The sequence below is a fragment of the Atractosteus spatula genome, chromosome 27 (assembly GCF_055471065.1).
Source record: "Atractosteus spatula isolate fAtrSpa1 chromosome 27, fAtrSpa1.hap1, whole genome shotgun sequence".
In the NCBI taxonomy this organism is placed as follows: Eukaryota; Metazoa; Chordata; class Actinopteri; order Semionotiformes; family Lepisosteidae; genus Atractosteus; species Atractosteus spatula.
In genome coordinates, this window is record NC_142732.1 from 8,069,548 (window position 1) to 8,093,043 (window position 23,496).

At 44.8% G+C, this 23,496-nt stretch overlaps 1 protein-coding gene across 3 annotated transcripts in view; it reads right to left on the reverse strand.

Moving 5' to 3' along the window:
• acaca (acetyl-CoA carboxylase alpha) overlaps nucleotides 1–23,496 on the reverse strand; it is a 79,550-nt gene that overhangs the window by 37,284 nt on the left and 18,770 nt on the right. For 2 of the 3 annotated variants that reach the window (XM_088906651.1, XM_088906650.1), the window contains exons 23-38: nucleotides 23,197–23,285; nucleotides 21,452–21,576; nucleotides 19,857–19,970; nucleotides 17,885–17,998; nucleotides 17,436–17,525; nucleotides 16,821–16,939; nucleotides 14,789–14,812; nucleotides 12,128–12,271; nucleotides 11,285–11,387; nucleotides 9,787–9,894; nucleotides 7,380–7,436; nucleotides 7,073–7,117; nucleotides 3,179–3,220; nucleotides 1,363–1,578; nucleotides 871–1,026; nucleotides 527–751 (exon numbers count right to left, since the gene is read on the reverse strand). In XM_088906651.1, the coding sequence (XP_088762777.1) occupies nucleotides 527–751; nucleotides 871–1,026; nucleotides 1,363–1,578; nucleotides 3,179–3,220; nucleotides 7,073–7,117; nucleotides 7,380–7,436; nucleotides 9,787–9,894; nucleotides 11,285–11,387; nucleotides 12,128–12,271; nucleotides 14,789–14,812; nucleotides 16,821–16,939; nucleotides 17,436–17,525; nucleotides 17,885–17,998; nucleotides 19,857–19,970; nucleotides 21,452–21,576; nucleotides 23,197–23,285 (1,771 nt within the window). The remainder of the gene's footprint in view (nucleotides 1–526; nucleotides 752–870; nucleotides 1,027–1,362; nucleotides 1,579–3,178; nucleotides 3,221–7,072; nucleotides 7,118–7,379; nucleotides 7,437–9,786; nucleotides 9,895–11,284; nucleotides 11,388–12,127; nucleotides 12,272–14,788; nucleotides 14,813–16,820; nucleotides 16,940–17,435; nucleotides 17,526–17,884; nucleotides 17,999–19,856; nucleotides 19,971–21,451; nucleotides 21,577–23,196; nucleotides 23,286–23,496) is intronic. The other variant, XM_088906652.1, reaches the window with a different exon arrangement.

A 23,496-nucleotide genomic window follows, 5' to 3' on the forward strand; every position in this document is an offset into this window, starting at 1 on the left:
CACGCAGTTTTATTTTGACTATGTCATTAGTAAAGGAACAGGTAAAGGTTTATTCCAAGCTGAAGTGAAAAGAGATACAGACGCCTGAACATCTCATAGCAAGAAATGAACCTTCATCTGTTTCTTTGCAGCCGATGCATGCTGACACAGTACCCTACTAGACCTATGTCAATAGTATTTGTATGTATATGTATAATACGTTATAATGGTATAGTTGTATGAAAAAAGATGGCATATGATAAGACTCCAAAACCAAGGCAGATTTCATTTCACAGTGTGCAAACTACAAGCTTTTATACAAGCCTTCACCTTGTGCTGGTGCTGGATATTTCAGTATCATTACCTTATTATAATAATGTTAAAGCACCTTTATAACACCATCCTTTCCTGCTTCATCTGTGCCCTTTGAAAGACAGAGATGGAACGCTAACGTCTGTGAACGCTAAATGCAGTTTTGTAGCTGTGAGGGAGTCTGTCCCAGAATCCTCTGTGGGAAGAGGCAGTAAAAAACGAGCGAGCGCCCCACCTTTTGGTCTTTGGGCCCCACCTGTCCCGTGCGGGAGTCGGTGACCTCCTTGTACAGGCTGATGTCCAGGTAGTAGCCCGACTCGTTGGTGAGGAAGAGCCGGATGGGGATGGCTTTGCCCGTGGGCGTCAGGCGGATGTTGATCTTCAGCTCGGCCTGCAGGACCCTCAGCTTCCACAGCCGGCTGCCGTACCGCATCACCATGGAGCGCACGGACTCCTCGATCTGCCAGCAGGAGAGAGGGCCGGAGGGGGGGGGAGAGGATGCGATCAGCCTGGGGGTGCTGGCGGGGTGCGCGCGCAAGAGGAGACTCGGGGAGAGCTCTGTCAGCCACCGGCACCGACCTTGGAGGGGTCCATGATGACGGTGGGGACGAAGTTGAGGAAGATGTGGTTGCAGTCGGTGCGCACAGTGGTGTTGTTGAAGGCCACCTCCAGCTCGTCCATGGCCTCCAGCAGCAGCCGCTCCCCCTCGTTTTGCAGGTACTCGAACGACGCCTCCTGTACACGCGACAGCAGCGGCCAATCAGAGTGGCGGCACAGCAGAGCAGTGGCACACGGCACATTACGCTCATCCAGCTCAGAGAACCTTATTCATCCTGATCGTACTTGATTGACTGCTATGGTGCCTCACGGAAAGTTTTCAACCACCCTCCTGCCCCCCACTCCCCAAACTAATACAGTCTAAAATGACATCCCAAGACATCTCTGGAGCCAGAAATGACAAACCAAGCATTTAGAGTTGCGTAGAAATGGGACAGACCAGCAGTTAAGCGTAACCTGGGAGAATTTACAACTAGGTCGCTGTCAGGACCGCTCGGGCAGCGACTCACTCACCTTGGTGACGAGGTCAGAGTGGCGGATGATGGCGCGGACGAAGAAGCGGTAGTCGGTGACCTCGGTGCCCACCTCCACGCGGGCGGCGCCCAGGTACAGGTGCATCTTGTGGTTGGCGCAGGGGATGGCGGTCAGGGCGAAGTTCCGCATGCGGTTCAGCTCCAGCTGGAAGGCCAGCGCGGGCTCCAGGTGTCTGTAGATACGGTCCTCTTCGAACTGCGGGAGAGAGGGGACCCGGTGAGGCTGGAGCCGCCGAGTGACACTGCGCGTCCAGGCAGAACGTGAAAGTGTACGTTAATGTAAAAAAACGCGAGATAGAAAAAACACATACTGTGGGTTGTGGCTTCAGGATGTTATGGCCTGGAAAATACGTTCAGAATGAGCGCTCTACTTTTCTGTCAGGGCAGTAAGACTCCAATTAAATGATGGCTACCTTTCTAAAGTTGGTAATCCTCTTAGTGTAGAGCCTACCCATTCCTACGCGTGGCAAAGAGCCTTGAAGTCAGCCTAGGCTATTTCTTCCTCTGCCCTTCCCCTAACCCCAGATTCAGGCACAGACACGAGGATCAGGGGAAAGTTATCATGGGAAAGCTTGAAAAGACTCACTGTGTTAAAAAAATCACAAAACACTTTGCCCCGGGTCCTAGACCGTGCTATCTTGGAGCACAAAGTCACGGAAAGCACTCAAATATTCCAGGAGGAAAACTGATACGGCTGTGTCTTTAACGGAAGGGGGAAAAAAAGTCCTTTTGAAGAATAGCAGGGTTACTGAGATGGAAAATGCCCACAAGCTACCAGGCTGGGCTAAGTAAATGAAATAAAAGGCAATCACATCCTATTAATGGGAGTCATTCCTCTCCGAAGGGGGAAATAATTATAAAGTTCATTACTGTAATGAGTCAGGCACTTTTAGAGGAGCAACCAGAGCTCAGGGAAGGAAAGAGCCATCATAGATCAAGACACACAGTGGCCCTTGGAGCAATGTCAGGTTCTGACTGGGGGGGGCAGGGGCAATGGAGTACAATAGAGCCCCCCTTCACGCTTTTACACACCCAGAAAACACCTGGCAAACACGCCTTGCCAAGGGAAACTCCAGCGTTACAGTAATTATATTTGGTAAACCTGTATCCATTCAGCACAGTCCCCATTCCATTTATCGTGCGGCTGAGAATTGTCTGGTTAGTCAGTGAGCCCTTAAACTAATCAAAAGACACAGCAGCCACTAAATTCACACTGTTATTTATTTGTTCTCCAATTAATGAAATAATTATTCTTATTACTTCCAATTGAAAAAACAGTGGCACACTAAACCTGCAACACATTTGTTTTTGCTTCCTGACACTTGCTTACAACATCAGCATCACCCTGGAGATCTCCAACCTGCTTGTTTCTCTTAGTGGGTTTAGAGAGAAGGACTTCAAAGATGTCCGTGTTATTTTTCCTGCATGTTGGCTCAGCTGCACATTATTTACCCTCAACCTCAGGATCCAGTGCAGGACAGTGCTTTTAAATTCTAATAGAAGAACAAAAAAGCCTTTCTGATTTTAATGAGCCCTTTTTTTACTTTGCCTTGCACTTTAAACAGCCTTTCCTTGTTCAATTTTGAAGTGCCTTGGAACAAACAGAGTCCCACATCTATACAAACAAAGAGCCTCTGGTGTTGTTTTAGCAAAATCTCCCCTGTGCAAAACCCCATGTAAGAAACCAGCACGGAGAGGCTTAGTCAAACTGAACGTGGGCGCAATGCAAAGCATTTTGGTAAAGTAATGACATGCGAGGAGTGTCTTGCAAACAGAGGGCTCTGTAACCCACTTACCTTGTCTCTCGCACGGAAGGTGAAAAACTTGGGAAACTCTCTCTGTTCAAAGGGCAATAAGACAAGAGAAAAAGGCAGATCATTATAAAGCAATGCCATCATTATTTTTCATGCTCCTCTTCGCACTCACAACCCCCAAAATAAAACTGTAGGCAAAAATAAAGGCCCTACCCTCCACCTAAAACAGAATCAGGATAGAGCTCACACTACACACAAAAAAACAGAATAGGTGCATAGCTGTGACAATCCGAAAAAAATTAGCAAAGCAAAACACCACCTAGGGGGGCTTAGGTCTAATTAAACACTCCCCCCCCCCCCCCAAAATGTGAGGAACTGGGGAAGGGGATGAAGCTGACCCGAAGAAGAGTGCAGGTGGGTTAAACAACAGCGTTATCACCGTGAAGCCTGGGCTTGACAGAACTCCAGAGCTAAGCAAGGTGGTGCTTGGTTAGTACAGGGATGGCAGACCTCTAAGGAAAATCAGTTTGCTGCTGTATGCATTGCTAGCTAGCCAGCAGGGGTCTCGGGTCCAGAGGAAAGAGGATCTCCAATACCCTAATAATCACTTTTTATTTATAAAGCGCATTTCCAAACCAAAGGATGTTGGACAGAAAGATGGAAAAGAGGGGAAAAAATACAATGAAAAGTCAAAGGAAAAAAATGAAACAAGAACATACAGGATAAACTGTAAGACAATCAAACAAAAAGGTAAGCTCTAAGTTTAAATTGAAAAAAAAAGTCAAAGAATTTGTCTCTTGCAGTGGCACTGTGCTCTACTTCACATGACATATTAAACTGTGGTCCTGACTATTTGGCCAGTGAATTTCCCTTGGCACTGCTGTTAACCCTGATGTCCAGACCATAACTCATTTTAGCCTGCAGCACACCCAATACCTACACTTCCCCCATTTAACTGGTGAACCAATTTCTCATTTTTCCATCTGAGCTGCTGTGGAGTGGGGCTTCTGCACGTAACATAAATGGAAAAGTGCCACACACATGCAAATAATTATTATTACCATTGTTATTAATTATTAAAATCAAGCATGCACTGTGATTAAAAGTTTGGCAGGAAATGTTAATGGATGGGTTAGTGGAGAACACCACCCCTTGTCCCTCCCTCGCAGCCCTTAATTTCAGTTCAATTTAAAAGCAAATAGCAAATATTTGTGAAGCTAGACCTTCCACGCAGGGGCACGGGGGCCCTGCTGGGTTATAATCTGATCACCGTTATGGAAACAATCAGAATAATTCCCTTAAATGAGCCTGACGTGGCACCCCGCGAACCAGGAGATTTGGAAGCAACCGTGGTGAGAGCTATCCTAATAATACCGTTTAACGACCCAGCGCCGGCAGAAAATTGGGTGACTGCCGTCGCAGACTCCTTTGCTACAGCCTCGCTGTGCGGCAATTAGCAAGACTGTAAATAAAAAGGAAACCCAGGGAGGGCGCCAGGTAAAAAGCTCTGGAGTGTCGCACTCGGAATGCTTCCAAAAAAAATGAAGAACCGTTTTGGTGAAAACCAGTTCAGCACAGTATTTTGAACAGGTACATCTCAGCACAGCCCATCAGCTCCATCGGGCGGCAACGTTTTTTAATTAAATAAACAGACTCGACATATTCACATCCACGCTCCGTTGGCAGAAGTTCTAAATTGTTCGGTTTCAGCGAAATGGTGTATTTTTAGGGAAAATAAAATATTTGTCTGCTGTACATCAGTATGTCCTTAACATTCACAGATGTTGAAGTTTAGATTTACTTAATGTTGCACTGATTTTCCAATGGCAATTTTAAAGTACATTATAAGGAATTTGTTTATTATTAGATAAAAGCAGTTCAATAAATGGCTTCCACCAATTGAAAACCTCTCCTGTTCCTTATATGTGAAGAAGAGTGGAAGTACTGGAACTCGGGATGGAAAAGGAGAACTGCAGGCGTTCAGCATCACGACATGAAATGCTTCCAGGAAAGATAAATAACCGAATGGGCTGATTGCCCTGGCTCCGACCTACACGCGAGGTAAGCGCGACTGTGCTGGAGCACGCCAGAATTGGAGCGAGCCTTAGGCATCTTGCTTTGCGAAGCAGACGCTGTTATTTGCCTGCACTATAGCATCAGTGCACTGTAATTTTCATTACTGCGAAGAAAGAGGAGGCTTTGTACCAGTGCCAATCCAGAGCACCCAACTCTCAGTAATTTGTATTTGCAATTCGTCCCATTCCAAACACGCCACACGACACCCATGCACAACAATCAATCCCCTCCTTGAATGGTGGGAGAAAAGAGTCGAGGTGGAGTGTGTCAATAATCCACTTCCTCAATGCAGTCAAGTCAGCGGGAGAGGGGATTTTTAAAATGAAAGAAAAACATACACAAGAGCAAAAGGACAGTTTAATAGGATTTAATTTGGGGGTTGGGGTGGGGGGGTGATGAGGAAACCGAGCGCCTCTTTTATCAGAGGCACCTTATAATTAGGAGGGACACAATGACGGCAGTGATTATCTCCAAGGGCTGCGAAACAAATCTGTCTCATTGTAATCAAGGCCCGCTCTTGTCTAATCAAATGAGGGCAAAAGGCAGTAATCCCAGAATTAGGGCAGAAAATGAAGAATGTCTGACATGTATCCAGATTCCTGAAGGGGAATAAAGCGGGAGCTGATGAGCAGCGCCCCGTCCGCCCTGTCCGCCCTCTCCGAACAAAAGCACACAAGCATTTCTACGGCAGATACACGGATTCACAGAGAGGGTGTGTTGGCACAAGAGCCGCCACAAGAACAAAGAGGTTACAAAGAGAGGAGGCCATTCAGCATCGCGAGCTCGTTCGGTTGCTGATAGTTCATCGATCTGAGGATCTAATGCAGATGTTTTTTTTCTGAGGAAGCCCACTGGGTTGACTTTGCCAATGTCCTTGAGGGTTTTGGATTGAATTCTGTGCTATTATCTTCTGTTCAAAACTAAAAAGATTAGAATATCAAAGTAACATGCTCCTATAAGCTTGGAACTGCGGGCTCTTCTCTGGAATGATTTGAGAGCAGAACTATCTTTTCAGTAGCACTGTGAACAAAATGGTGAACAAATGCCCACCAGGTGTTTGTCCAATCTTGAATATTGTCTATATACCTGGGATTTTTGTATGTATGGACTGAACTTCAAGGTTAGGATGATAGTTAGGATTAATGTTGCTGTTAGATTTAAAACCAAAATACTTGAGTATGCTTAGATAAGGGATCTCCAGCTCTGGTCCAGCAAGTTTTATAGGCAGCCTTTAAATCATCAATTTCGAAGGCCTGGAACAAGGTGTTATCCAAAATGACCTGATAACTTTTAATTCAAATAAACTAACAGTGCTTAAACATAATACAAATCCTGCTGCATTTTGTAGACTGTGACTTGGTTTAGATTGGTTGCCTTTAATGAGATCCAGCCCACCCCCAGCACAGGCCTCCAGTGATCAATGCCCTTAAAAGTTATTTCCATCGTGCTACGTTCACAGCACAGCGACAGTATTTAAAGGATGGGGCAAACTGCTGACTGGATTAAAATTACACATCTGAAGAGGGCTCCACAGCCAAAACGTCTCTTTTCTTTTCAGCAGGTTTTTTCCTTTATCTGTTCCTTTGCAGCCTATGCATACTGACGCAGTAACTACTAGAAATTATTTCAACATGTTGTTTTCAATCAAGGGGGCAAAAAATAGAAGAGCAACCTTTAAGTGTGATGGTTTGTCTGAATAAGGCCATTGGAGACCCGAGGGAAGCAAGGGAAAGGAGGAACATGTGTGAGAAATCAGTGAGTAAAACACGCTGAAGGACCCACTCTATAGGCAAGGGACTTTTATAGTTGATCTGTGCAGACACTGGCAACATGAGGCAGCTGCCCTCTCGTCATACTCACATGGAATCTCTGATCCACCTCGCAGTTCACCTGTTTCCTGAAATCCTTTCAGCACAGAAGAGACGGAGGAGAAAGACAGGAGACAGAGCACATCTAGCTATGAGTAGCGAAATTACTGCAAATTACAGAACAAAATCAAGCAAAATTTGAACATTTAAATATTGCATATAAATATTGTTTTACTTTAAAATTATAGTTCAGATCAATAATTCAGTGGTAATCCGCACAAGGATAACAAGCAAAAAATGTGTTGTTTATTCTGATTTTGAATGCAGTTGAGGGCCTAGGGCATGCATGTCATAGTCACCTTCTGAGCCACCAGGAATGTCAGCCTACGGATTCCATGTTCAAACAGCAGCGATTTCTGGAGAAAAAGAAAGACTTCGATTAACACACCATTCACAGATGGGGAGCGGCCAAGGAAGATGGCACAACTGACTGGACAGAGCAGCCCCATGGTACTTATGCTTCACAACATGCACTGTTGATGCTCGAGGAGTCAGACTTTAGCGCCCCCCTCTGATGGTGGAAATATCCCAACTTGAAACAAACTGTTTACCTTATACACCAGTCCTGCAAATACATACAACCATACTGCATGATATAAAAAAATATGTTTCACTTTATCGACATTTTTTATAGGAAAAAAACCTTGCTCCCAAGGAAGCTAAATCAATCGGTTGCGCTTTCAAAAAGCCTGCTTTTCCGCCATGCATTTTTTCTGTATTGTTACTACAGCAAGTCAAAAGATACAGTAAAGCTGTTGCGTCCAGCAGATTGGAGGCCAGGACCCCTGCACCCTGAGCCAGCCGTGACCAGAGGGGCGTACAGGCGTACAGGTGTGAGCCAGACTCTTCGCCCTCACCCCACCCATGCCAACAGACAGACACACATTCAAACACAAAGCAGCAGGCTCTCTCAGCTCTCCCACGACTGCAGCTCCCGCCTCAGCTGAGACGAATCAGACTACAAGTGTCAGATAATGATGGGCGACTCCGTGCTGCTCTCATTGTGTTATCAACAGCAGGGAAATCAAGCAGCGTGGTTCAGGTTATTATGGTCAGATTAGGTCATCAGTTACCTGGAGCAACTCTATTTACTCAAACTGCTTCAGACTTGTTGGGGGAATTGTTGGGAGTGATATGATCCTAATTTTGCAAAGAACACACTGGGCTTAAAGGCCATTTGGCCATGTCTGTGTCTCAGCACAGTATTCATCTTTGTTGCTGTGCCTCTATGTACTGTACTCTTACTCTGTGCTGGGAATTTAGCCTACTGAGTAGCTTTCCACTTATTATGGGTTTTTTTTTGCAGGTTTTATTTTTTCTTTGGATGCTTTTAACTCTTTTTATTTTGATTTAAAAAGAAGAAAGACAAATAGGATTACGACCTCCGAGGTCTGAATTTGAAGTATATATTTTTGCATTTAGATTAACAGCCAGGGTGCAACTTGCTGAAGACAATGAAATAGTGCATCATTAAAGAAAACAGCTATTCATAAAGTGTGTCTGAATTAGCCAAATGCACAAGGTTCTTTTAAAAATAAAGGATTCTGGTTCCACTATTTCTTACAAAAAAATGTAGTCAAAAATGAACCATGAGTAATAGATTCCACAAAAGGAGAGAAGATCACAGTGTTTCAATAATACAAGATGAAGGCACCTTTTCACTGCTGAAGGAGATTAAAAGGAAGGAACATGTAAACCATTTTAAAACCCCACAACTCTGATAAAAAATGACATGCACGTTGGACAGAAATACATGCAAGCATATCTAGAGAGTAAATACAGACTCCGGCAAATGTGGTCTCTTCAGCATGTTATGGGCTGGGAAATGCTTCAGCCTGATTGCTCCGCTTTTCTATGGGGCGGTAAGCCTGCAATTAAGTGACGGCTACCTTTCTGAAATCAGTAATCCTCTTAGTGTGGAGCCTACCATATTCCTGTGCACGGCAGACAGTTTCCGAGCTGCATCTGAGAGAAATCATCGTTCTCCCTGCCTCCTTGTCCTTATGCCAGACCTACGCTGAGCAGCTATTCGAACTGAGCTGAGGTGTTGACCACGGGTGAGTGAAGGGAGCTCATGCATCGATTTTCCTTTTAGTTGTCAGGCCACTCCAATGAAGCAATCGGGCAATATTTATTCTCAATTAAAAACAGATTTCTGTACTTTGAATGGGACCAACAACAAAAAAAAAAACTAAAAACATGAAAAGATATGAATAATTCCCTTGCAATCCTTGCAGCTAGAACTATGTCCCTTCATTTTACCTGCAAAATGGTGACTAATCACTAATGGTGACTAAGCAGTGATTCTTCTGTTTTAAACCCCCCACAAATCTGCAGTTATTTTATCCTCCCAACACAGAATCACCAGTTGTCTGCCTCCCGCTACAATGACTCAGGAGGGCCTGACTACAATGCACACCTTTTCACCTAAACATGCATGTTCCGCCACCGCCCACTGTTCACAAAAGGAGCCCCTGCAGTGCCAGCAACCGAGTCCGAATCGCGTGGGGGCATGAGGTGGCCGTGCAAGTTCGCAGTTGCCCAGCACGCCACAGCAATGGCCACTGTGAGGAAGGCTGCCTCTGGCTCCCTGTGGCCACCTCTAGGCGCACCTGGGGATCAAGCAATCATTCACCTGCTTCTCCGGCAAACCGCGCCTCTCTCATGCCGCTCGAACAGACCCAGCAGCAGGAGAGCAGTGCTCACCTTGGACTGAGTGAAATCTCTGAACATGCCGGCCAGCCCGTCGTCGTCGATGTCGCCGTCGGTCTTGATGGCCACATTCAGGATGTGAATGGGCTCGTCCCGCACGCTCTGCAATTTCAAACAAACGAGGGATAATGCCAGTGTTCCGATATTACCACTGTAACAAGCCAGTAGGGAAATGCGTTTAAATGAAGCCAAATGACAGGGTGCGGGCTGCAGAGTCGGGCAGGATGGGGAGATTTTCCCTCAATGAAACAGTGGAGAGACCCTCAGTGCTCTCCTGCCAAGCCCCCCAGTCCCACAGTTTCACTCATCACTTACTCATCCACCTGCTATCACCATGTTTGTTCTGCAATCTGCTTTTCTTTGTTTCAAACACGTGTGTTAGGAGCAACTTAATGCAGGAATGCATTTACATTCTTTTTACTTTCCATCGAGTGAAATTTCTGCTGGAGGTCCAGTTTCCAGCCTGCACAGATGCAAGCATCCTGCGATCAACTGGTATGCATTAGAAAAATGGTAACTGTCCTCAGTCTTCTAAGCCTACTTTGGCTCTTAAACACTATATTATTCACTTTAAAAAGCAAAAATAAAAATACGTACAGTTCTTTTAGTACTAAGATGCAGTATATATCAGAAGCACTAGAATTTATACTTCTAGAATATTACGAATACTCAATACATACACAATACAATACAATTCAGTTTGGTTGAAAAGTACCAAACAAATCCATTGGTATTAATTCCTGGCTGCTGTGGAAATACACTGGTGCAATATTACGTGAAAACAGATTGATGTCAATATTTGCACATGGGGTAATAAAACATTGGTGGTAAAATGAGATCATGTGAACAGCTCTTAATATAGGTATTTGTAAGACAAACATGCTGTTCACCCGGGGAACTGGCTCCAAGAATACTCTGCTGAATGTAGTGGGATTTTTTTTAATGTGTTACAAAAAGATGGGAGATTATGAAGGGATTTGCTTTTCTTCACAGCAGCCTTTACACATCATACCTTGATTTTACCAGATCTCAATACCTTAACACCACTGTGCCTTATTAGTACTGGAATGGGAGTCCACTGATAAACATCAGGATGCTGCTATAAATGGCACTTTGGAAGCAGTAAGTGATGCTCTCCCTTCTAGATCAGAATTTGTAATCCAATGACCAACTGTAGGATGATGATCTGGGATCTAGGCGGTGCTATTGTTTAGACAAAATCATTAAAGATCTCATGGCACTGTTTGTAAGCGGGCAGGTGTTACCCCAGACTAATGGGGACTAATTTCACTATGGGTTTACACAATCTGGCATAGCTGAAGTTGCCCCTTAACTCAGATGGTATAGAAATGTGTCACTTCCTCCACCTGATCTTCTGTGCAGGCAGTGCTGCACTTTGGAGGTAGGTGGAATAGGTCCCCTCTTATGTCTTATGTGTTAAGCACTTTTTTTCTATGAAAGGTGTTACAGGTGGTTACATGTGTCACCTCACCTTACTGTCCTCCTCTCCATACAGAGCAGGGTGACCCCCCTCAGGGAAAGTGGGGCTGGGAGGCGGGGAGTCAGAGAAGCAGCTCATTACATCATTAATGTTCCTGAATGAGACAGAACAGCACAGCATCGATAACATGTTTAACACATTTAAATCCAAGAAGACCACAGGACGGCTTTCAAAATTAAATTATGATATTAAACAGTGTCTGCATACCACTCTTAAACATTGCTTTGTTGTTTTTTTTTTATCTGGTGACTTTCTTTTTCCACGGGGTGGGCAGCTCTCAAAATGCCAGAGGAGCTTCAGCTCCCCACACGTGCTGTCAAAGCAGATACTCTGGTTTCTTTCGAGAAGCAACAGGAGGGGATGCTCAGGTCTACCAGCAACCAAATGAGCTAAACCTGATTGAATTGTCTCCTCCCGTCTGTTTATAATCTTTCCCTCTGTTCTTATGTAATACATATTGAAGCTCGAGCCAAGCAAAGGATATCTACAAATATTCATATGGCTTTGAAACCAGTTAAGGGTGTTCTTTGTTCTTACGTTCTTTAAGTCTAGATTGAGAATTTGTCTTTTGGAATGCAGCTGTAGGCATTACTCTGTAGTTATCAGCTCTAGCCCAGAGTGTTTTCCCATGGCATTGCATCGTATAGTGTGGAAAATGGCAGAAGGCTCAGGCACGACGAAGATTTCTGCCTGAACCACATTCCCCAGAAGGCTCTGGGGAATGAGCTGCTCTTGTACAAGTGGAAGTTGTTCTAACACCGGCTTGTAGAGGCTGCCCTCCTTGGCTGAAAGAGCACGGAAAGGCACTAGGTCTGCCCGGGCAGTATCGCTCACCTCATGAAGTCCTGGAAGGAGCGGAAAGAGACCATGGCACCCATGCGCTGGCAAGGAGGAGTGAAGGAAGTGTCCAGCAGCACATCGCTCACGCTGGCCACGTGGAGCATGCCGTAGTGGTTGAGATTGGAAGAGAAGGACATTCTGGGGTCGCAACACGGAGAGCTTGTTAGAGCCTTGCAGATCGAGCCACAGACAGTACTAACCACTCCTATCTCAGCCAGCCTACCCCTACACCCTCACACCCTGCCCTGCTGGAGTTACAGGAGTCTCCTCAGAGGGGCAATTGCTCCCAGACTCCCCCTGAGCTACAAGTCACATCCAATAACAACAGTTTCCAATTGAAAGAGAAGCCACTCCGGTCTTTTCTATACCTTTACACAACAAGCAACGTCTTAACTGAAGACATGACTGTAGATGTATTTGACAGGTTTATGTTAATTAAGTCACAATTTGTTTTCTTCCACTGGCTCCTGCATTGTCAGCTGGGAGAGACCTCCAATCATTGCCCTTCTCAAGGGTGAACAACCCCGCAGGACTTCTGTAGGTTTCAGGACACAAATACCACTTAATCAGAAATGATTGGTTCACTGTTGTTGCTGTTTTTTTTTAATACACTAAGCTTTGTATCCCTGTAACTCCTTTATCACCTCAGAATCTCTTTAGACACACATATCACTTCTATATCAAAGTATTTTCTGTCTGCCTTAACGAATAACTATTCATTAGTAGCTACCCCTATGTGTACAGGTACTTTGGTAGCTGGAAGGTCTCCACTTCTCCTTGACCCCAGACATGTCTCTAGAGAGAGGTTTGCAATGTAGTGACAGTACAAAGGCAGCAGGAGATGCTCTGTTCACACAAAATGAGCACAGATGAACTACCCTAACCTGCCTGCTGCTGGAGGAGGCAATGCCCTGCCCCTCTGGGCGTGGCAGTTGTGTCGCAGCAAAGCTGCTCACATGCTGCGGCATGCTTGTAGACATCTAAATGCAGCAGATTTCTTTTCAACAGAAATCCCCGCTGCAACAGCATTTGAGCTGCAATTGGTGGTGCCCAAGGAGACAGCGTCACAGGGATTAAAATAACAAATGAGTGAGACCCAGGGGACTTCCAAGAGCACCTTCGCTCCTCAGCGCTGTCGGACTCACTGCTGAATCCCCCACACCTCAAAGGCATCATGACTGGTGGCAGCTCTCACACTGCTTAGCCAGCAGCTCGTATCCACTGACTCACTCCAACAGAGCTACTGACTACAGAGCTCAACACTAGGCCTGATACAGGAGCTCATGACGCAGCCGTCTAAAGAGGGACACATGCAAATACAAACATTCTGTAAATACGTTAAACTAATAGATTTTTTGATAGTAACCTTTCATAAAAGAGCTTAAAATGTTGCTGCAGTATTTTGTCACTGGAAAACTATAGCAAATGAAAACATACAGAGAGGCAAATACACACACATCTCATCAGAGCATTGAACCAGCGTGCTGTTGGAAGCCAAGCTATTGCTATGAGCAGTTACATTAGTACAGTGCGAGATCACTGTTCACTAGGCTGTAGTTCCATTAGGGACTGCTATGCTTTAGACTAAAGGAAACCCTGATCAGCTGCACAGTCAAATCCGGCACTGAAGACTCTCAGGGCTCAGGCTAGGGAGTCTCTGAACACCCAGGGGGAGCTGTCCAATACTGTGCCACTGCTGCAAAATGACAGGCAGTGCTTGAGGAGGCTCTAGACAAGACACCACAGCCTAGCCCAGCCCTGTTTCCAGTTTCCTGGTGCCCATCATCTTGCTAACCTCCTTTCTACTGATGTGAGATGGTGGTTCAGGTTTTTCGCTGAGGGCACTTCATAACAAATTAATTAGAGGGCTCTTGCCTCTGGAAAAAAAACACATATTCTGTGTACTGTGTAGATTGGGGTACGTACACTCAACAACATTATAAACAATAATATTACTTATTATTATTTATTAAAGAAATGGTCAACTACAGAACCACGCGTGGCCTCAGGACAGATAGCTCTGAGCACAAATGCTTGTGTCTTGTTTTATGAGATTTGGCAACCTATTGGACACTGGGGGAGATGCAAAGGCTATTTATTTCATTTGAGATATGGGAAGCAAAAAAAACTAATAGAATAAAAGAATAGCCCACTGATACCAAGCATTCATTGTAATGTAGCAAGAAATCAATAACATCAACAAAACTCAAAGGTAACAGCGAGAGCCACAGTCTGCTGATCTGTTTCTGGAAGGCATCTTCCATGCAGGTTTGACTATGTTGCTGAATTAATATTGAATCTTGGCAATTATCTAAAGTAAACGCAGTGGAAAGTTACCTATAAAAAGTAACCTGTGACATTTACAAGCTACAGAACTCATGTAAGGGATTACATTTTTAAAATTTAAAAAAAGCTATAGGAATATCATGTTAAAAAGTAATCATTACAGAGATCTATGAAGTACACACAGCTATCACTACTGTAAAATAATAATACATTACATCTTGAAGCAATTTGCTCAAAAATCGTATTTGTTTTAAAAAAGTATTCCTCATACAAGTAACATGTAGCTTGAATGGATTACTTTTGAGAGGTAATGTCCCCCCCACCGCCTATGGCCCTACTAAATTGCAGTAGAAAGAATTTGTACTATACCTGTTGAGAGTGGGGATGTTCCCTCTGTAATCAAACAACATTAATTACTGTTTGGTTAGTGGCAGGCAACTGTTCTGTAGCTGGATACAGTTAGGCTCTGAAGAGGTGTGTGGCCAACCTACCTGTGATGGTCAGCTCAGCCTTTACTCTGAGAATACATACTGCACATACATACTATCTTCCTGTCAGCATTGGTATACAGTACCGTTTATGTTGGCAATCAACCTTATACATCTGGTACAACCCACTTTTTAGGATATTTTTGATGTTTTGTTTTAGGCTGTTTTTTTGCTCTGTTTCTGAAAAAAAGAGGATGAGTAAAACCAATTTGCCTTGGTTAAATTTGCCAGTTTGCCAGTTACTGGATTAGATTTGATTGCATACTGAGAGGTATTGGGAACACATCAAATGAGTACTGGAACCAATATCATCTGCTGCGTTTTTAATGCCAGTCAGTATATGATTGCAGCAGAGCTCACAGCTTTTAATGGAATGAAAAAAAAAATCATTCCAAGTTCGAAGACATTCTTAGCAGGAGAATTAAAAAAAAAGCTAATGGCATAAACTCGCTGTTCTCCAACTACTTAGTAATTGTAGTTTTACAATTTATCAATGAATCACATGATTGCACAACGCAGATAGAATGATAATGAAGTGAATACAACTGCATTGGGCTTCCACATGTTTAACCCTTGTCCACTGTAATGTATGCTGTGGTCTACTGTCCATCACATGGCTCACTCTGCCGAAGTGAAGAAGCTCCATCATGCACTATATGGCTGGCCACACACTCTTCTTCAATGACTGATCCTTCATCACATGCAATCACAGTAACACTCTGGCTCTGTTTAACATCATATTCCTGCACTGCTCTTTCTTTTCTCAGTGTTTTCTTTGGAAGCTGGGTTTTTTTTTTCCAGACAGGGTGCCATTCAGCCGAGATTTGAATAGATTAAGCCAGGTGCATGCAAATGCATGCTTTAGTTGACAGGCCATTGCTTTTTCTGCCTGCAAGCCGGGGCTTGAATGTTTAAAAAACACTGATGCGAGAAAACAAACGCACCAACAAATAAACAGAAACAACATCAAAGCAGAGTCAGACTGCGCAGAGACAACAGTGGACAGCGAGTGAGAAATGAAAGAACACAATGCAAAATAAAAACAAACATGGGGCACATATTTGGATCCAAGGTAAGAAAAGAGATCATATAAATACAACAGCAATTACATTAAGGCTGTTTTGAATAGGCATTGACCAACGAGACAGATCCTTCACTAGTCTATTATATTTCTCAGTGTAGGGATGTGATGTGCTTGGATTGCTGCTAGCATGCTGAAGTTGGTCATTAGCTCACACATTTCTCTTGGGAACCTGGCTGATTGCTGGTGCAGTGCATCAGTGCTAGTCTTTTTCAATACTTATGTTCTAGTAGCCTGTAGATTTCTAAGAGAGAAGTTTAAAATCTGTGAATGGTGTGTTCTAAGGTGTGTTGTGCTTTAAGTTGTAAGGAGAGGGTGAAAGGGCAAGAGAAAGTGGGGGTGGGGTGGGAATATAAGGTGAAAAAAGAAAACAGGAAACAGAAAGATGGGAAGTGGTCAACAGGGCTGAAGTCAGTTCAGAAAGCCAACATTCTTGTTGCATAGCTGTGCCATGATGCAGCACAATGCTTCTAAAGTGCTCTGCTGTCACACTGCGTTCGCAGGACTTTGTTTTTGGGTAAAGAAAAATGACCAAATATTGCAAATCAAAAACCCCCCAAAAACCCACATACTCTTCCGGAGTATTCAGAGTTTCGCATGAAACTGCAAACAATTAATCCAAAATTTAAAGTAAACGTGCTACCTTACTGCAACACTAAACATTTTCTGAATTCTGACCCTCAAGTCAAGGGCTCATAGACACTGGCTTTCTTCGTGCACAGTGGGCACTGCCGTGGCCAGAGAGGTGGCAATGCCTTTAGCTGTGTTTCTCCAACTGAGCCCCCCCCATGCCACTCTAGCAGAACCTAGTGGGACCAGGCGGACTGGGTACCTGTTGGGGTGGGAGGTGGGCAGCATGAACTGGAACTCCACGATGCAGGTGCTGTCTTTCAGCTGCCTGTGCTGGACACTGTTTAGCTCGTAGGCGATGTAAGCCCTGCGTACATATACCTGGAGAGCAGGAAACAGATGCACCTCAATCACCAACTGCACAGAAAGTCACACACTGGTTATAAAGGTGATGAAATTTTAGCCAAAGAGATGCCAGACACAACCCTATTCTAGAACATCATGGCCAAAGGTCAGATATATTACCAATGAGAGGTCATCTGACATCTTGGAGGGTAAGGGCCATGCCTTCAACCTCAGCCTGCTTTTGCTGGATTTTATTATGTCCAGTTATTACAAATAGCCCAAATACAAAGGCATTTTTCTATCTATATGTTTCTTTTATATATGTTGTAGGCATATTTGCTTTAATGTGCTGGATCCCAGAGGGACACATGAAGAAGTTCTGGGATCAACTGGGTTCAATCGGCATGCAAGGACCTCCAGGGAAAACGGGATGTCCAGATAGATTTACTGCCCCAACTATCAGCCACTGTTCCCTCTGCTGAATGCAAGACTCCTCTTTTGGAATGATACAGTGTAAAACACCATCTCTCACCTCGAGCGCGGCCATCCTGACAACCTGGTTGCTGTGGTAGAAGAAGTTTGGAAGCACATCGAAGATGGATGTCTCCGATAAGATCAGCTTCTGCATGGGAAAGAATAAACACAAGAGAAACACTGGGGTGAACACTGAGCTTCAGTCTCTGCTTTATTATAATGCATCATGTTAAAATATTTAAATTTTGTTATACTTTCAAGGCCTTTACTTCTGTTTTTTTTAACACAATAATGCTCATGAGCACTGTGCTGTGTCTAGGATGCTGGTGTGTTCTGTGTTGCAATGCTGCTCTGAGCATTTACACAGGCTTTTGCAATGTGTTGTATCACAGAGTGGCAGGGCAGCACCTGATTTTTTACAACCCTGTGCGTCAATGTTGGATGTGACAGCTCACCACATTGTGTGTGTTTGCTGGAGCAAAGCGCACTGCATGTCTGGGGCATTACCTGCAGGTTTTCGATGCAAAACTGGTGGCCATACATGTCGATGGCGGACAGGAAGATGGACTCCACCTGGTTGTGCCGCAGCTCGTAAGAGGGCAGGTGAGAGGCAATCAGCACCTGGAGGGACAGAGCAGGTGTGAGCAGTGGGTGACATTAGCTCATGGCAACATGCTATAGGTACATATTGTACATGCACTTTGGGTTTGCACCAGTTATTTCTTTTTCATAAATTTTTATCTCTAGATACGTTAAACAAATCACTGTGGCAATATGGTAGTTTCATATTCTGATTAAGGAAATACCTTTAAAGTGATCCAGGAGAAGCATTTTAAAAGGATAAAGCTTAATGTTTAAGGAGGAACAAACTCTTAACATACTGCAATCAAACTGCTTTGAGGTGGGATCACTGGAGCGTACCTACTGCTGCTCACCTTAAGAGGTTTGGCCGCTGACTACCGCAATGTAGCATGACCCATGCGTACACCTGCATCACGTCATTTGTGCTGTGTGGACTCTGGCCTCCCATCCGTTTACAAATCTAGGCTCTGAACCCAGAAGACCCTGGGAGACTGTGCTTCATGTGCTCTAGAGCCCAGTCCAGATCTTGTAAATCAACTGGCCCTTTTAGAGTAAATCCTATATTTTAACACTCTCACTTTTAATTCTGTTGAAGTTGTTGTATTAAAATATGTATTCATGTATGTTTGTATGTTTAATATATCTGCTTTTTTTTTAAAGCACCTTGATATGATGTCACGAAAGTTGCTATATGAACTAAAGATGACTGCAGTTGTTGTTCTATTTAAAATACACAGGACGGCCTCATTCGGTCTGACTTTGTAAAGGCGCGAGAGGGCAGTATAACACAATCCAACAAGGGCTTTATAAAACTAAATTAAAATGTATACTCGAGAAAGCCACATGTGTTAGTCTGTCACTGGCTGAGGACTGAACCGCAGGCAAACTCTAGAGAGTCACTGTTCAGAAAAAAAAGATGAAAGAGAAGTAGCAAGAGGGGGACATTGAAGAAGAAAGCAGAACGAAGAAGATGTAGAAGTAGTTTTATTCCAAAGACACTCCATTTAATTACCAAATGGACCAGAGTCACATTGTAGTCAAACTTTCATTTCACGTCAGGTTTCATTAAACACGGAGCAGTTAGTTAGAAATTAATGCATTACAACATCAATTAACTGCAATTAACACTACCCACTAAGCATCTGCGTGTGTTCTTTACAGTTTATCGCTGGGTAAATGAATTATCGCGCATTGTGAAGCATGATCATCTACGCTGGCACTGCCTGCCCCTCTGTTCATGTGTCTGCCTACTGACAGAAGAATGGAGACATCACTAATGCACAGCAGAATGGATTTGTATGCTTTTAAACCTTTTTTCACAAAAGTAATGCATTTTTTTTTTAAAAGGCTCCAGAAAATATCTTCCCTTTCGTGTCGCGTGCGCACAGCTGGCTTCTCCTCACGGGCCTGCGTGGTGGCGCACACACCACCATCCTGTGCGCCTCCATGTGTTAATTGTGATGAATTCTTTTGATGGAGCGGCAGGGGGGCGGCGACAGATGAAAGGAACAGCTGTAAACAAAATATGGTACTCTGTGCTCCCCCACCCCCACCTGCCGGCGGATGCCAGTGCGGGTCAGTGAACGGCTTCAAAGGACCCGGTGAGCAGGGGTTCTCCAACAGGATGGCTGAGCCTAAGGTCTATCATTAGCTTTGCTGGTGACTGCGCAGTCTACCGTGGGTTAAATAACATCAGGACTTCAGTTCTGACCATTTACTGGAGGGGGGCTTTCTTGTTTTATTCATCGCATTAATACTCCACGAAGGAGATTCCTGGAGAGCCAGTAGACAGCAGAGCTGGGGGTGGGGGGTGTTTCCACTCCCGGCCACTGGGGAACAGGGAGGCTGGCAGGTGGGGTGGGGGTGGGGGGGGTAAGCACTGGGCAACCTGACTCACCTGCCGGGCACGAAGCGCCACCTTGGCGTTGGTGGTCTTACTGAGCTGGGTCAGCTCCGTCAGGATGGACATCAGCTCGTCCGTCAGTGTCGGGTCTCGGCCGCACAGCTGGTCCTGGGGAGAGGGGGAGCAGGAGCCAGGTGGGTGCGAGACAGGGGGGCAGATGCAGAGATGAGACAGAAAGATGAGAGTGTGGGCAAAGCCGGAAGGAAAGGGGGGAAAAAAGTTTCCAGATGTTATTAACTTTCTTCCCCTGTACATAGCCGATCACACTTGTTCTGATAATGAGTATTTGTTTCATGGTTTTCCAGGTTTTATTTCTTCTCCATCTTTAGAAATTCAGCTTGTATTTATCCAGGTTTGTCCTGAACATCAGGGAGCACCCTAACTACAACCCACAGCAAAGCTCATAGCAATTTCTCACCTTTAAGCCTTTAAGAACAACCTTTTAACCTTTCACTCCTATTACTATTGAGCCTGATTCTAACAATAGGGTTTTAAAAGACCCCATGAGACAATAATGTGTTGCTCCTGGACAGAATATAAAGTGCGTCTTCATCCACACCACTCCCGGTGATTTCTAATGGTACCCAAGCACCATCAGATAATACCAGACCAAAAACTACAGAGACAAAAGGCGCCGAAGCAACGTGAAAAATAGAATTGCTGAGTATTAGGAGTCCAGAAAATGCCTTGGCAGTGGTTTAGGGAGATTGGGGGGAGGGGGGGGGCTGTGACCGCTGAAAGCAAAACCCTCACCTGCTTGGGGGGGAGGGGGGGCAGTATGGGTAATGCTGCTCAGAAAAGGCCTCACACCTCCACGACAAGCCCCCCCATGTAATTACACACTTGAGTGGCTGGACTGTGAAGGAAATTGAAGGGCTGAGCAGGAGAGCAGCTGCCACTCTCCCTCCCCATCACCGGGGCCTGATTGCTGCCGAAAAACCAGTCGGCCCGGGCCGCGCGGCTCCCTCACAAGCCTCCTAGGAAATACAGCTTTGTGTCGCAGTAATGAGATTCGCACACGCCAACCCTTACTTACAATCGCAGGCTGGGAGAGGCGAAAGAGAAGGGAAAAAGAGAGCAGTACACAGCTCAATATCACTTCCCAATTATGATTTCTCAAAATAACCCAGAGTTACCGTGTGATGAGGAAGGAAGGGGTCTGCAGTTCAGCTCAATGACAAATCAGCAGCTGGTCTGGGGCCTGGATAGTGCCCCGGTTGTGTTTAATGTCTTTTTTTTTTATTTAGTAGATATTTGCATATTTACTGGGCATACACGAGTGGGGATCAGCGGTAGCGTGAGTTGTCTGCAGTGGAACTCGTAAAGGCTTACTCCAGGCTGAGGTTCACCTGAAGAAGGCTCTGCAGCTAAGACGATGTGTTTCTCCTTCCTATTTTTCAGTGTGGGATTAACCTTTACTTGTTCCTGTTTTCTGGCTACATGCTATAATGCTCCCTCTTCTAAATTACAATGGACGGAAAGCGAAAAACAGACTGATCTGAGAGCAGGTTCACGGTAGTGAGAGGAGCTTGGCGTGGGTGGTGCAGGGTAGGGGAGAGAGACCACCCTAAAGGCAGGCCAGCACTCACAATCAGCATGGTGACCAGCAGGTTCTTCTTGGTGACCTGGGCGTGGGAGAAGATGTAGTTGAGGACGTTGGCCATATCGCCCTTGTTCTCCTCGCGCAGCATGAAAACGCACTTGTCATAATGTCCTGGAGACACACACAATTAAACACGTCAGCAGGAGCTCCAGCTAACACATCCAGGTGACACATGCAACACACAGAGAATGACAAATACAGACACAAATTACAACCAGGAGACACGCAACACACAGAGAACGACAAATACAGACACACAAATTACAACCAGGAGACATGCAACACACAGAGAACAACAGATACAGACACACAAACTACAGCCAGGTGACAAACACAGAACAACAAAAACAGGCACACAGACTACAGTCAGGGCATTATTCTGTCTGTGATTTGTTTATTGAAAAAACAGAACACTGTAATCGAAGGACAGATTTAGTTTACCGGCCCCTACAATACAGAACTGCAGCAGCTGTAAACCCTTAGAACTGAAAAGAGCAAAATCATGGCACACACATACAAAAGTCTCAGCAAATGAGCTGCACACACTGAACTAGCTTTGTTTAAACCCACAATATTTTTACTTAGCACCATGAATGGGGCAGAAGTACCTTTGAGCCAAATTAACAAAAAATGTAATGAAATTAAATGTGTTTAAAGTCATTTATTTTTAACCAGAGGATATGCTTCTTTTAGGGGCAACACTGCAAAACATGGACATTACATTCAGAGTAAAGAAAAACCAGGGCTAAGAAGAGACATAAACTGTAAACACAGTGCCCTCATGTGGTCACACAGTGCACGTCACACAGAACCATTTGTAAACACATACATGTACTGTATTATTAGACACATACCACTGCTCCATTACTGTCAACCAGACAGTAGAAGGAGGTGAGTTTTTAACAAAACACAAAGTAAGGCAATTTACACAGCAGGTCTGAGTAAGTTCAAGGAGGTAATTAAATTAATCTAATCATCTAAAAGGCACCGTGGACAGTGCATCTGTATGGTCGGGTGAAGGTTTCAAGACGGGAAAGAAATTTGAGATAATACCTAAAAAAATAAAACCATAAAGACTGTAATTTCTAAGAAATAATTACTTACTGGAGACTTCCACACGAACAACAACTTAAAAAAAAAATACACACCAAAAAACACCCAAGTACTTGGCGTGTGCTTTTTAACTCTGGATGAATTGCTACGTGTGGGTGTGCGCATGTGTGCATGAGAATGTATGAGTGTGCAATTGCGCACATGTGTGTGAGTGCATATGTATACATATGTATGTGAATGTATTATACATGTGAATGTGTGCATGTGGCTGTGTGGTGGCTCTGTGGCTCAGGATCTGCGCCTGTGGCTGGAAGGTTGCCGGTTTGTATCCCGCGGCCGGCAGAGAAATCCTACTCTGTTGGGCCCCTGAGCAAGGCCCTTAACCCCAACTGCTCCAGGGGCGCCGTATAAATGGGTGACTGTGCTCTGACCCCAAGCTTCTCTCCCTGTCTGTGTGTCTCATGGAGAGCAAGTTGGGGTATGCGAAAACACAAATTCCTAATACAAGAAATTGTATATGGCCAATAAAGTGATCTTATCTTATGTACTGTATATATATTTTTAATTTCTTTGGACTTTGAGTTTTATACTGTGTGTGTGTGCATATGTGTGTGAGAGTGTGAGATTGTGTGGTTCAGAGGTCAGAGACACACACGCACACTGCTCTCAGGGTCTCACCGTTCTGGAACTGCACCTCCACCCTGAGGTACTGGCGCAGCAGGTCCATCACCACTGCCTTCATGTGGCCGCGGATTCCGCTGCGGTACCTGGGCAGAGAGACAGGCTGAGATGAGCTCAGGGTGACGAGCTGAGATGAGCACAGGAAGAATTGGGGCAGAGAGACAGGCTGAGATGAGCTCAGGGTGACGAGCTGAGATGAGCACAGGAAGAATTGGGGCAGAGAGACAGGCTGAGATGAGCTCAGGGTGATGTGCTGAGATGAACACAGGAAGAATTGGGGCAGAGAGACAGGCTGAG